This window comes from Ambystoma mexicanum, chromosome 1q (genome assembly GCF_040938575.1).
Source record: "Ambystoma mexicanum isolate Mex_15411 chromosome 1q, UKY_AmexF1_1, whole genome shotgun sequence".
Lineage (NCBI taxonomy): Eukaryota > Metazoa > Chordata > Amphibia > Caudata > Ambystomatidae > Ambystoma > Ambystoma mexicanum.
In genome coordinates, this window is record NC_090922.1 from 1,124,405,725 (window position 1) to 1,124,419,188 (window position 13,464).

General features: G+C 46.4%; 1 protein-coding gene across 1 annotated transcript in view; it reads left to right on the forward strand.

The window, feature by feature from the left end:
- Nucleotides 1–6,127: 6,127 nt before the first annotated feature.
- The window catches only part of SLC25A24 (solute carrier family 25 member 24), a 220,045-nt gene continuing 212,708 nt past the window's right edge, over nt 6,128–13,464 (forward strand). Inside the window, exon 1 of the mRNA XM_069641872.1 lies at nt 6,128–6,656. Coding sequence (XP_069497973.1) covers nt 6,477–6,656 — 180 coding nt within the window. The 5' untranslated portion in view covers nt 6,128–6,476. The remainder of the gene's footprint in view (nt 6,657–13,464) is intronic.

The following is a 13,464-nucleotide window of genomic DNA, read 5'->3' on the forward strand; positions in this document are numbered from 1 at the left end:
GTTGAATACGAAGCCCTCTTTGTGTGGCCTTTAGTAACCTTGGGTTGATTCTACTTCTTGTGCAAAGTGGAAATGCACTTAAATAACATGCTTCTTTTGAGGTAGATTATGTATAGTATCTCTTTCAACTAAGCATAGCAAGCTGCACATTTTTCTTAGCTTTCTTGCGGTTCCAAGCATATGTACATGTGTAAAATGGTCGGATATCTTTGTCATGCTCATGGCTTAAGCTTCTTACATTTGACATTGTCCTTTCACTTTAAGTTTACGATATTCTTGGCTCATAGCGTTTCGTCTCTTTGCGTCATCCTCTGGTCGTCATTTCTTCTATATGTGAATCAGTCTTGCTTCTCGTGATGTCACCATTTGTGTTCCATTAAGACCTTTTTGGTTTCTTCAGGGACTGTATTTAGACGATCTTCATTTCGTTTCATTTGTTGATATGGTTTTCTCAATGGATACCTTACTGTCCATGGTTTCCTCAGAACTGGTACTTCAATGGGTGCTGTTCTTCTGATAGGTACTGGGCAGAACCCCACTGCAGCTCTGAGCTGGTTTATTTGCTCATCATACGTCACATATTTCGGCGTGAACGTTCCTGGTACTTCAAAATGGACGGTTGGAGTGCGGGCTGCATTTGGGACCTCCTCTACACTAGGGAGGATGCTCATGAGCAAAATGATTACCTGGACAGTACATCACATTTGGGGAATAACATTTGATATCAGCATATGAAGGAAGTAGGAAGGAGAACCTCGAAGGATAAATGCTTGTATGTGCACTCCGCTTTATAGCATGGGGAAGTTTAATATCTTCATAGCTATTGAAATAGACGTCCAGACAGCACATTGTCTTTCGCACATAACATTCTGTCATACAAGAGGCCAGTTCATGGGCCAAGATGCCTATCTCAAATGGGCAACTGAATGGACAGATCCAGACGAAGATGATTATGTCCAGGATACGAAGACAAGAAACAGATTTCAAGAATCATGTGATCAGATACAAAAGGCCTGGAGTGAAAGTAGCTGGAATCAAATGGGAAATAAATAAAAGGCTTGAGATTGCAGGAACATCTGCAGACGACATTCAAATTTGGAAAAACAGAGGCCAGATGCAGATTTGGGGATCAGTGTTGTCACCTGATGGCTGGGAAGAAGGACTGGTTATCTGCAGAACCTGGATGGTAACTAATCATCCTGAATCGACTATTTGGAATGCCCAAGAGGGATGCAAGCCATTATGGCCGAGACTTGCTAAACTACTGACTTGGGTCGAAGACAGAGGAGGACCCTTGCAGATAGTGCCTTTGGAGAGTGCAAAGTTGTGCTTCAGAAACAATTGCACAAGAAAAGTTGGAGAGAATCAGAAATGTGATTGTATCTTTGAGGCATCAGGAATGAACATCGGGACAGCAGTAATCGTGGATCACTATTTGTCAGGCATGGTAGACATATTACCTCTGGACCTGGAACATCGCCTTCACACAGAACGGGTTAGGCTCATAGAACTGCTAAGCCTTTCTATTCTAAATGGAGGTTGTTTGACATCTTGCCTGGAAAACTATGTTTGCATTATTCACGTAGTTGAATTCATGTGATTCAGGGTAGTCACGTGTATTACTGCATTATGTTCATAAGCAGCGTGGAGACATCACTCGCTGCTTCTGATTGAACCAACATGGCATTTGGTAGCTGAAACCTGGATCTGCGTCCTCGCATCTCTTCAGTGACATCTTTGGCTTTCCCCTACGTGTTACTTCCACACGCGAATCCCTGGAGCTGCATTCAAGAACTTATGGCAGCTTTTCCTGTTCACGTGTATCCTTCTACACGCTACCTTCGGCAGCTGTCCATTTTCCTTCACACGCGAGTTCTGGCAGTCCTGTCTGCGTGTACTTCAGTCACGTGTATAAACATACGCGGGGTCCTGATATCTTCAAGGGCTGCTTTCCTGGCTGCGTGTAAGTTTGTTGCGTGTGTATCCTTCTACACGCTACCTTCGGCAGCTGTCCATTTTCCTTCACACGCGAGTTCTGGCAGTCCTGTCTGCGTGTACTTCAGTCACGTGTATAAACATACGCGGGGTCCTGATATCTTCAAGGGTTGCTTTCCTGGCTGCGTGTAAGTTTGTTGCGTGTAAAACCACATGCAGTTTCCTGAACTCTTCAAGCGCTGCTGTCATGGCTACGTGTACTTTTGTCACGTGTAAAACCACACGTGGTTTCCTGAACTCTTCAAGTGCGGCTGTCCTGGCTGCATGTACTTTGTCACATGTAAAAACACAGGCGGATGTCTAAAATCTTCACGTGCTGCTTTCCTGGCTGCGTGTACATTTGTTGTGTGTACAATCTCACGCGGTTTCCTGAACTCTTCAAGTGCAGCTGTCCTGGCTGCGTGTACTTAGTCGGGTGTATAAACACACGCAGTTTCTTGAACTCTTAACGTACGGCTTTCCTGGCTGCGTGGAAATTGGTTGCGTGTGAAACTGCACGCGGTTTTCTGAACTCTTTAAACGTGCAATTCCACACGCAAGTTGTGCTTTGCTTTGGATTTAATCCCTGGCACCTGTGATGAGATAACAGGTGGACTTCAATTCAGTATTTCTGTTCAACGTGGGAAAGGAAGTTTTGCCGACAACTGTTTATTTGAAGGTGATTGTGCACATTACTTTGGACGCTATTCTGTGGTGCACCAACCCGGTATCTAGCGTGAGCCTCATGCCATTCGGGATACGTTTCCCTTACTAACCTTCCCTTCTTTTGTCATTGTTTTATTTCCTGGATTTCTTCAGAGACTTTGGCGGAGCCTCCAGTTCTAAGTCTACAGGTTAGTGTTGTACTAGGTGCTATTGTTGTGCTTTTAGTGAGAGTTTAAGTTGGGACACTTTCTCATTATACTTTATTGTATCCTAGGCTGACTTCCAATGATGTTCCCACGCCCTTTCCAGTGATCCCTCTATCTGCCTGTTTTATTAATCAGAGAGCTGTATCATTTGGAAGGTCTATTTTTGACTTCACTATTATCAAACCGTGTGATTCATCAAGGATCCGGAAGAGCCCTACCAATTGCATCCTTCATGGTTAACTGTATCCTTTTTTATAAGATACTTGGATGGTTTATGACACTATTGGGCATGTGGATCTAAAGCTAATATGAAGCCACCCAAAGATTGGGGAGGAACATGCACACTAGTGAATGTTCATATTCCAGCGTTGGTGTTTCCTAAAAGTGATTTGAATCTTGACAGTTTCTCGAAAGCAGATGCTCACCTGAGGAAGAAGAGATCTGTGGAGCTGATAAATCGAATGAAGAGGGAGAACTATTTCTCTGCTAAACCCATAGAAGCCTTTGACTCCATCCCGTATGAGCACAGACTGTTCAGCCAGACTTTGTCGGTATTCACGTTGATCTTTATGCCAAGAATTCAGGTTGGAGCAAATACCAAATGGCTGCAGATTACCAGATGGGAATGGCTGCAGACGATCAACACAACCATAAAGGGATTCAATGCTATCAGAGAAGAGATGAGAGCCATAAGACTGATGACTCTTCAGAATAGATATGTCCTAGACATGATTAGAGAAATGGATGGAGGTGTTTGTGCATAAATTGGAGAATCATGTTGCACATTCACACCTTCTCACAATGACGAGAATGGCACCTTGACAGAGGCCATAGAAATGCTAACAAAGCTACACGTCCAGATGATTGACGAAGTAGGAGACATTGCTGATGACAGTTGCTTTGGATCACTCTTTTCTTGGGTTCTACAATGGATGGCAAACATGTTCAAGTTCCTTGGAGCCCTGATCGTGTTGGTGTTGCTTGGATTCTATGTGGTCAAGATAATAATCACACAATGCAAGAAGACAGCAAAGAAAGCCATAGGGATGAAAATCATGATCGATGTTGAATCAGGATGGAAGGCCAGAGATCTGACAGATGAAGAAATTAGAGACTTTGTGAAGGCCAGTATCCATGCACCTGAGGGAACGAAATTCCTGTATCCAAGGAACAATAAGAGGTATGTGGGAAGATGGATCTACTGCAGTCCAAGTGGACAGTGCATGCTCATGACGTGGAAGAAGGATGAGCATGTGAAATCAGCTGGATGCCTAAAGGGAGTCATAAAGATATGGATCCCAAAGAAGCATTTCTTCAGATAAGGATGTTTAGATGTGAAGGCTGATGGAGAGTGGTCGATGAATCGCCCAGAGGGGGGAGTGTAGAGAAGGAGCTAAGTACCCCACATCAATAACCTTGCCCATCTTGCCTATATGTTGGGAGCCAGAGTGTGAGACATGTGCGGTACCAGTGAAAATACCGATACCAAGGAGAATCCTGGAAGCAAGGTTCCCATTGAGAAAACCATACCTGCATATGAGACAGTATGATGGCCATTTGAATAAAATCCCGGAAGAAACAGGATGGTTGGATGATGAAGATGAATGGTGACATCACACAGAGCAGAACTGACGTACCTAGAAGAGATGCAGAGACTAGAGAATGCAGATATTCTATAAAGCATCAAGAAAGTATCGAAGATAAGTGGCATCTTGGGATCAAGATGAAGAAACGTATGCTACAAAACGAATGAAGATATCATGCTGTTTTACACATGTACAGATGCAAATAAAAAACGCAGGCAGACGAAAATGAATAGATTGCGACTCCTGTGCAAGAGCTTCATGCTTCAGAAAAAAATGCCTTTCTGCCATAATGGTGGCGTCGCTCCTGCAAGGCATCCCTTAAAGCAAGAGATGCCTGTGGGCCGGCTCCACTATTGTGGAGAAAGCGTGAGGCCGCTGGAAGCAGAGGCCTTGTTTCCTAAATCCTGAAGCTCCCGCGGACTCGCGGGAGTTTCAGTCTTTAGGAAAAAAGGCCTACGCTTCCAGTGGCTTTCCTCTTTCAGCCTTAATGGTGACGCTGTCCCTCCATTAACGCTGAATAGGTGAGGCGCTATCCTCTGCCAGGCAAGCCAAAAGAAAATAAATGCAGAGATCAGCACCCTCTCCCCATATGGGGAGAGCGTGCTGATCTCTACAAAAGGCTGCCTGGCAGGGGTGCTTGAGCCAGGGCTTGGCCTAACGGCTCAGCAGGACCCCTGCCGTTAGGCCACGCCCCCTTGATGACCCCCGGCTCATTTTTGTAGTGCTACTTAAGGCACTGGACAGAACACATGCTGCCACCAGCATCATGAGCAACATGGCGCCGCCGAGACACCGCACTCCACCCCTCCTCTGCCACCCTCCTTTAGTTTAGGCAGGGTCAGGTTTTCTCACCAGGGTGCCAAGGAACTAGCAAGTGCTGAGCCCTTACGCCCAGGAAAGGCAGTAAGAAGGGAAGTGGCCATCAAAGGTGCACCAGGGGAAAGGTGGTGGTAGAGGACACAAAAGCCCCCAGAAACCCATGCATAGCCAAGGGCGGAACTGCAAGGATATCAGGAGGAACTATGAAGACAGAAAGCAGTTCACTGGTACTGCGGACGGAGCACCACAAGTGTTTTGCGCATGCAGAAACTTTCTTCTCCCCAAACCCCACCCACCCGAGAAAAGAAGAAGGGAGAAGAAAATGGTAAGAGGGTAAAGAACGTTGCCCACAACGTCGTGGGAACAAGATGGCGGCAGGGACACAACCCTGCACCTCCTGCCCAAAAGTGTACATTGTTTTATTGTGTGAATTTGTACCAGATACTGTACAAATTACGTTTTTTTACAATGATGTTATGTGCAATAAAAACCACGGCCTTTTATTGCCAAACATACACAATGCTTCAGTCCTCATTGGGTTATCACTCACTGCCTCCACTGATTATGTGAATTAAGGGTAAATGTCGGTCTAAACACACCGACTGTTCTGCATGCTATAAGAATTGACGAGCTCAAGCTTCTGTGCGGGCGAAATGCATCGGGGGAGCACTGACCGCCAGGCAAGGGTGGTTTTGTGGGAGCTCAACAAGCACTGAGTTGCTCTTCTGGTCTCACTCTTCCATACACCGGCTTTCGATTCGAAGCTGGAGTGGAGCTACGGTCCCTCCTACTCGAGACGTCGGATTCTCCTCCTCCCTCCTCTGGGCGTTGCCCCGTTTCTCGGCTGGGGGAATGCGTGTGTGTTCAGGGATTACTAGTAACTGACTCAAGCACTTTGGACCCCGCCCAGACCAGCAAGAGGCGAGCCAAAGGAAGCTCGACCGGTCTCTCTCTGCGGCTCCCCTCCCCTGGTTCACCCCAGCCCCCAGGGAAGCCCCAGCGTGTGGCCTCCCCCGCCTGGCTTCACCCGAGCCGCAACAGTGCACGGTTCTGCTTCTCCTAGCTTGCGCTGCCCCTCCATTCCCTGCACTTTGTGAGCTCCGGTCCCATCTCACGGGTGACACAGCTCCGAAAGCCCCGAGCCCCGGCGCAGACTCCCACTCCTCCGTGAACGCTCCACGTAAGGCCCCTTTCCATCCCCCACTTGGTGTCCGGGTCCGCAGCGATGCTGCAGTTCGCGCGGGGCCTGCTGCTGCCGCACGCCGCCTGCGAGGAGGACGTAAAGACCAGGTACGCCGAGCTCTTCAAGAAGCTGGACCTTAACCAGGATGGCAAAGTGGACATCGCCGAGCTGCAAGCCGGGCTAAAGGCCATGGGCACAGCCGTGCAGGACAATGCCGAGCAGGTACGCACACGTGAACAATTGCCAGTAGTGGGAAGGGTGGAAAAAACTCCACCGAAAATACGTAGAAAAAGTGCACGTAAAAAACCTCTAACTGATTCCCGGAAGCCTGGAGATATAAGTCGCTGTGAGCAATTCCATGGGTTGGGCTCCTCGCCCGGTGGTTGTGCCTGCACTGTCTACGGTTGCACTAAAGTGTTACTATATTTACTCAAGCCAAGCCTAAACTATGCATGATTCATGTAGGCCATGAGTGTGCATGCATGCTACCTTTGACTCTCCAGCTGCTTGTACTAATACTCTCGGCGTTCATAACCATAGTAGAAAATGCTGAGGTGCCATCGAAGTTGTGATCCAAACCAACTGGAGTGCCACTGGTTGCAAATCCCCTGCAAACTGTCTCCAGAACACGAGTCATCCAATCATTTGCATTAATTTACGTAAATAATGCATTCTGGGAGTTGTATTGTTCATTGCCATTGAACTAAAGTGCCAGAATTCCTTGAAAAAAACAGCCCTGTGCTGAAAAAATAGCCTGAGTTGATGGGAGTCATTTGGTCAATCGAAGCATAAAGCAAAGCTGGCCTTGAGTCCTAATTCCCTTACGGCTTCGTTATGAGCTTGTGGAAAATAAACAGTTATTTTAATATGTCAGCTACTTTGAGCACTATGTCTACGATCCAGCCTCATTATGAATTTATAGTATACAGTAGTTTATTTGTAAAAGCATACTACAATTTCTGAGCTGACCGTATGGCTTGAAAACCGGTGGCAAAACCCCCCCACCACAACATTACGCAAGTAACTGGGATGCGCCCAGGATAGGCACAGCTTTTTGATTACAGTGATTCTGATAGGGAACTATTAACATGGTGGGTATCTTGAAAACCTGGTATGGTTGGGGCATGCAATCGGAGACCCCAGGCCTAGTGCACCCCCTCCCCTTCACTTTATTGAAACAAGCATCGCCAACAGTTTTTCTTTAGGTTTTGTGTAGGCATGGGACATTTATTTACCAGGCCCTGCCGTAGTGGTATTAACGGGCGATCGTAGCATCTGCAAAACGGTGCGAGTACGTGGGCGTGTAATAGCTGTGTCTGGCAAATGTCTAATACTTGCCAATGCTCGTTTTAAGACCCGATTAAGACATTACTCCATCAGTAGAGCGTTTACTGCTTCAATTAAGTAATTAACTTTCTGAATACTGCTTTTTAAAAAACACTAGTGGGCACTTCCAGTGCAGAGTTTGATAGTAAGGCTTGATTAAAGCGAGCTCAAAGAGATCCCAGGAGGATCTGCTCTGGGTGGGAATGGCCATATGGAGTAGGATTGCCAGTCAATGGGTGGGTAAATAGCCAAACCCCTACAAGCTTTGTGTCCCTCCTCAAGTGTCATTTCTCCCTAGCTGTACTGTAATGCAATAGTTTCGGATTATTACCTAATAGTCAAAAGTAAAAATGTGACAACCTTGGGTATCAGACTGGAGGCATCATTGATGCCAGTGTTATCCCCGCCTCTCTTTTGTTGTGCTATTGGGGGTCGCCCCCCACACCCTGATGTTTTTCTCACCTTTTTGGTTTGTGTTGCCTTGGCGATTTACTGTGTAGGTGCCTTGCGGCCGCCCTCCCGCTGCGTGAGCCTCCTCTCTGCCCATCTTGTGCCTAACCCCCATGCCCTCTAATGTGCCGGCCGGGGGACTGTGGCCGATGCTCTAGTTCCACGTCTCTGTGCAGATGCTCAAATCTAGGTGTGGTAAGGGAGTGCCTTCTAGATATTGCATGCCCCGGGTCGTAGTCACAAATGGGACGCACGGTGGAATGCCCCTAAAAGCATTGCACCAGCTCTGCATCTGCTGCAAACTGGGAAATCACAATGTGCTAAAGGGTCATTAACGCAGGTCATTATGCATCATTTTCGTTTTAAAAGATTGAACTAATCCCCAATCCCACCCTGGATAGTAGCAGTAGCTTACTTGCAAATTAGCCTTTGAATTGACTCCTGTGTGGAGCGATTTCAGCAGAATATTTCCTACTCTTGGGCAACTGTTACACAAGGAAAATAATACGTTTATGACGGCGTGAATGAAATTACAGCTGGCAAAGTGAAATCAGTGAAATTCTTCTCCACTTGAGCTTCACTGACAAAACTCTGAACATTTTACTGAATTTTGTGTTTTGACTGAAACTTCAATTTTTTGCACGAAAGTTTGACCAGTTAAGCGGCCACAACTTTTTGAATTCCTCAGTTGGTAGAAATTTCAGTCACATGACAAAATGCAATTGAAATCCCAAATGTATGGAACATTACCAGTTGTTCTTTTCTGCCGAAATTAGATGAGTGGGTGAATTTTGCCCAGAATTTGCCATTTCTCTACAGAGCAAATTTAGGGCACTTCACACGCACCCTGTCTGGTTTTCAGCCACAGCATGGCACTGAAACAGCCTTAAGGCCCAGATTGACGAATTTAGGGATAAAGGGAACTCGGCCCTACTCCTCCTTCTGGACATCAACTGCATTTGACCTTGTGGACCACAAGGTCCTTTGCAGCCACTTCGACTCAGCTGCCCATTTCTCAGAGGAAGCCATAGCCTGGATACAATCCTTTCTCAACAACAGGACCGTGAGGGTCTTCTCCGCCACTGCAGATCCCATCCCCATCACCTGCGGGGTGCCCCAAGGATCATGTGTCTCTCCCACCTTTTTATATAACATTTTCACGAAGCCCCTTTTCGACGATCTGGATAATCTTGGTGTCACCTACAACTATGCTGATGATACCCAGATTCTCATTCCACTTTCTGGAGATTACGAAAATGATTTGGCCTTGGTGAACAAGGTATTATCTCATCATCCAGGCATGGATGGCCACCCATGGACTATGCCTGAATGATAAGACGGAGATCATCATCCTGGGTACCCCCTCAACAAACTGGGACCAAATACTCTACCTTTAACGTTGATAACAACCCCATCACAGTGGCCAGTGAGGTTAAAACATAGGGTTTTTACCTGGACTCCACCCACTCATTCAGGAAGCAAGTTAATGTAATGGCATCTGCCACTGCATATACTTGCAATTTTATTAGAGCAGGCAAACCCTTCTTGTCCAATAAGAGCTGCCTGACCCTGGCCAGAGCACTTTCTGTCGAAGTTACATCGGTGCTAACACGGAGATTACTAAAAAAATCCAAACCCTGCAGAACAATGCTCTTAGAGCTGCCCTTGGAATTTCCAGGAGAGAACACATCTCCGAAACCAGAAGAATAAACAACTGGCTGACAACACATGACAAAATGCAATTGAAAGCCACCTCACCTGTTCATAAATGTTTGAACAAAGCTGCTCCTTGTTACCTGACTGAGAGATTTACCAGGAAAACCCCAACAAGACATACCAGACTATCTAGCACTAACTGCCTATTAGTCCCTAGATTTAAACTCTCCAGAGTGGGGGGCCGCAGCTTCATGGTCAAGGCGGCCCAACTATGGAACTCACTACCTTCTCCTACACGAAAGGGGCAATCCTACATAAAATTCCGTCAGAATCTCAGAAGATGGCTTAAATATTCCAACAAGTAAAACTTTCTATCAGTAAAGCCATGATCCAACCCACCTCTGGGTTACCCCGGACTACCCTTATCCAGCGCACACATGTGTGCCTGACCATCTGCCTCCTTTAGGATACTGATAGATGACTTCCGTATCAATGCCATTTACAAGCTCTGATGTATATAGACTCTTTTTCTGCATAATTAACTGTACTATGTAAATGTGAATATACTATGTGTAACTAAGCTATAAGTTCTCTTATGCAATGTGCCCTTATACCTACGGGTCTGGAGCGCAATACAAGTAATGAAACAAACAAACCCTAATTGAGGACTGCAAGCCGGATATTGTTCAGACGAGGTTCTCTGAAAGGTACCCCGGGACCATATTATATCACTGCAGTACCCAATATAAATGAAATGGACCTTTCTCTCTAGGTATATGTTTTGGGACACACAGAGAGACCTCTGTTTCAATTAGATTATGTACTGCGTAGTGCAGCCCTGTTTGGTAACCACCTCCTTCAATAATGCCCATTCAGATGTTTGAATTGCATTGCACTTGCCTTCTTAGTCATATTGGCCTTAACAATACTTGAAAAACAAGTCCGTTATTTCCTTATTGCAATCCAAGATTGGCATCTCAGCTACCCTACTGGGAACATGCACCCAGAGCTGTACTGTAGTATTAGCGGGCTGTGGCACAGACAGCAATGTTACCACCTTGCTCTGGTCAGTCAGTGACTAAAGGTGTGGAGTTACTTGACCAGAAATCTCCATGGTACTGAGGCATTATGTTTACAGGTCAATAAGTGCATTTAATAACATAAGGATTTCTGGGAGTTGCCCTTTTTGTTAAGTACTTAAGCGCCTTGCAGGGGGAGGGTGATATAAGCATTTGCGTAGGTGTGAGGAATTGCCATCTGGCAAGGGTGTAGAAGCTCAGGCTGATTTTTATTAATTAATGCAATTATACAGGTAATTCCATCTCCGAAAGCTAATCTGCCAATCGAATCCCCTTTCATATGCGCCATGCCAAAAGCATAGTGTGTACCTGTGCCCTGCTGCATCAGTATCCTGATCTGCAGCGCATGCTCTACCAGTGGCACAGAGCAGGTTCAGGGGTCACAGCTGCCCATTTCACAACCAAGTCTCTACTGCGCAGGAGTAGAATTTACGATCTGCACCCCTGTACCAAAACCATGTAATTATGTATCTACCCTCCTGGTGGCACAGGACTCTTTAAATGTTAGCCATAGTGGAGTTATGATTTGGTGGATGGTACCTCTCATAATTATTACAAACCACAGTAATTTGCTATCACACGTGTTAGGTCTATGAGCCCAGCTGAGCTGTAGAAGGATGCTGTGTATTCTCCCCAGACAGGATGGACCTTGCCACTGCTGGCAGGGAGTAGCTTGGGGGATTTCCTCTGTTCCTTTGTGAGTGCAGGTAATCTCTCAAGAAAGACGCCCACTCCACAGGAAGCTGGCCTGGTGACAGGAATTAAAGGGCACACCCATTCACAAAAGACTTGGCCTCCCATCAGGGTGATGCATATCTCAAGGCCTTTGATTCTACTGAAAAGAGAAGAGGTTAGGAATCGTGTAGACAGTGACAGTGCAGAGAAACCCCTCAATGTTTACACCAGAAAAAATGCAACCGCTAGGGAAAAAGGGCCCAGCACACCTCCCGCAAGAAGAACAAGGATTATTCTCACAAAAATACAAGTGCGTGCAAACAAAGAACTCTGCTGCAATGGAGTGCTCTAATGAAAAAAGCATGGGCGTTAGTTTTTAAAAGTATACAGCGTCACTAGTGATGTACGTCACATAGGATACAAATCCAAGTACCTGGTTTGTGTGACCCTATACACATATAGCCTGCTCCATACAGGTCACCATGCGATTGGTCCAGCATCGTCTATCCACCTTCTACCATGTGGGGTTCTTCTGTTGTCAAACTGTATTTGGCACTTGGGTTATACAAATCATTCATTTCTAACTCTACCGTGCACCTGATACCAAGGACATGAGTGAGGTGGCTACTTTAGAGGTCGCAATAACTTTCTCAGAATTATGTGTACCCACGCTCCTTTGCCAGACATGTTGGCGTCTCCATGGCCTTCTCACCCATGCGTAAATGTGTTGCCTTCTCCCCTGGTAGCTCGCAGCACGAATACATGGGCCACTAGTGGGATCTGGCTGCCTCTGCTCTCTGTTCTTCTTGATCAATTGATCACTTTTTGTGACCAATGGTCTTGGGTTGGATGGGGTACTGGAATGTTTCTGTTAGGGTTTGGGGGTCTTGGGCTATTATAATTTGTAGATCTGAACTAGTGAAGGCCTAAAGCCCTCACCGTCTTCTCGTGGGATACCTCTTTAATGATCTATTCTGGCCTTCTCTTGGCATCGCAGGGCACATTCTTTCGGGGTTGCATGTATTGTTAAGTCTTAATAAAGAGCAGTGTGTGTCTGTCTTCAGGAAATGAACCTTCTACAGGGCTGAAGTGCTGTGAGCAAAGAACGCGCACCCACCTTTCTAACCCTCTGGAGTAACGGTTCACATGCAAGCATAGTCATGGCACTAGGCCTAAAAAATGGCGTCTACCTTCTAAAATGGAGTCTCATTATACATGTGATGCTACCACTAAAATCCGCTATATTTCGACTACAATCAACCTCTATGGGTAACCCTCCTGCCCGTCCCTTTGCCTTCTACAGTCGTCTTAACCGAAATCGCAGCGGGGCCTAAAACTTGCACCCCTCCTTCTCAACAACCGAAGGTGCTCTTTACAGTTGGAAGAAAGTTCCACCATCTTGTTTCTCTCTGAATCTACATTTCCTTCCTGACCCTGGGAGGACTCCTCCTGTCCTAGAGCCCCTCGAGTGGTTATCGCAGCATCGGGAGGACCAGATCAGCTAAGGCTCCTTGTTCTGTCTCATCAAACAGGTCAAACCTTGGTCGCGCAGTGTTCACCGGCATCAAAACCGAGAGATTTGTTCGGTGCTGCATTTGGCATTCCTTGAACTACAGTGCCTACATCTTGAAACAGCTCAGCACTGCATTGTGCCTTCGCAGAGCCCTGTCATTTGCTAGGCTGCAATCAACTGCTTGTCACCGGGACCTGACTGGAATTGCTGGAGAGTCACTTGATGACTGGGACCAGGGGTTACGTAATGGCTCAACCCGACTTGCCTTCAAATTGCTGCTTTGCCGAGCAACGGGATCATCAATTGGAATCATCGCTGTCTGCCGGTTCAA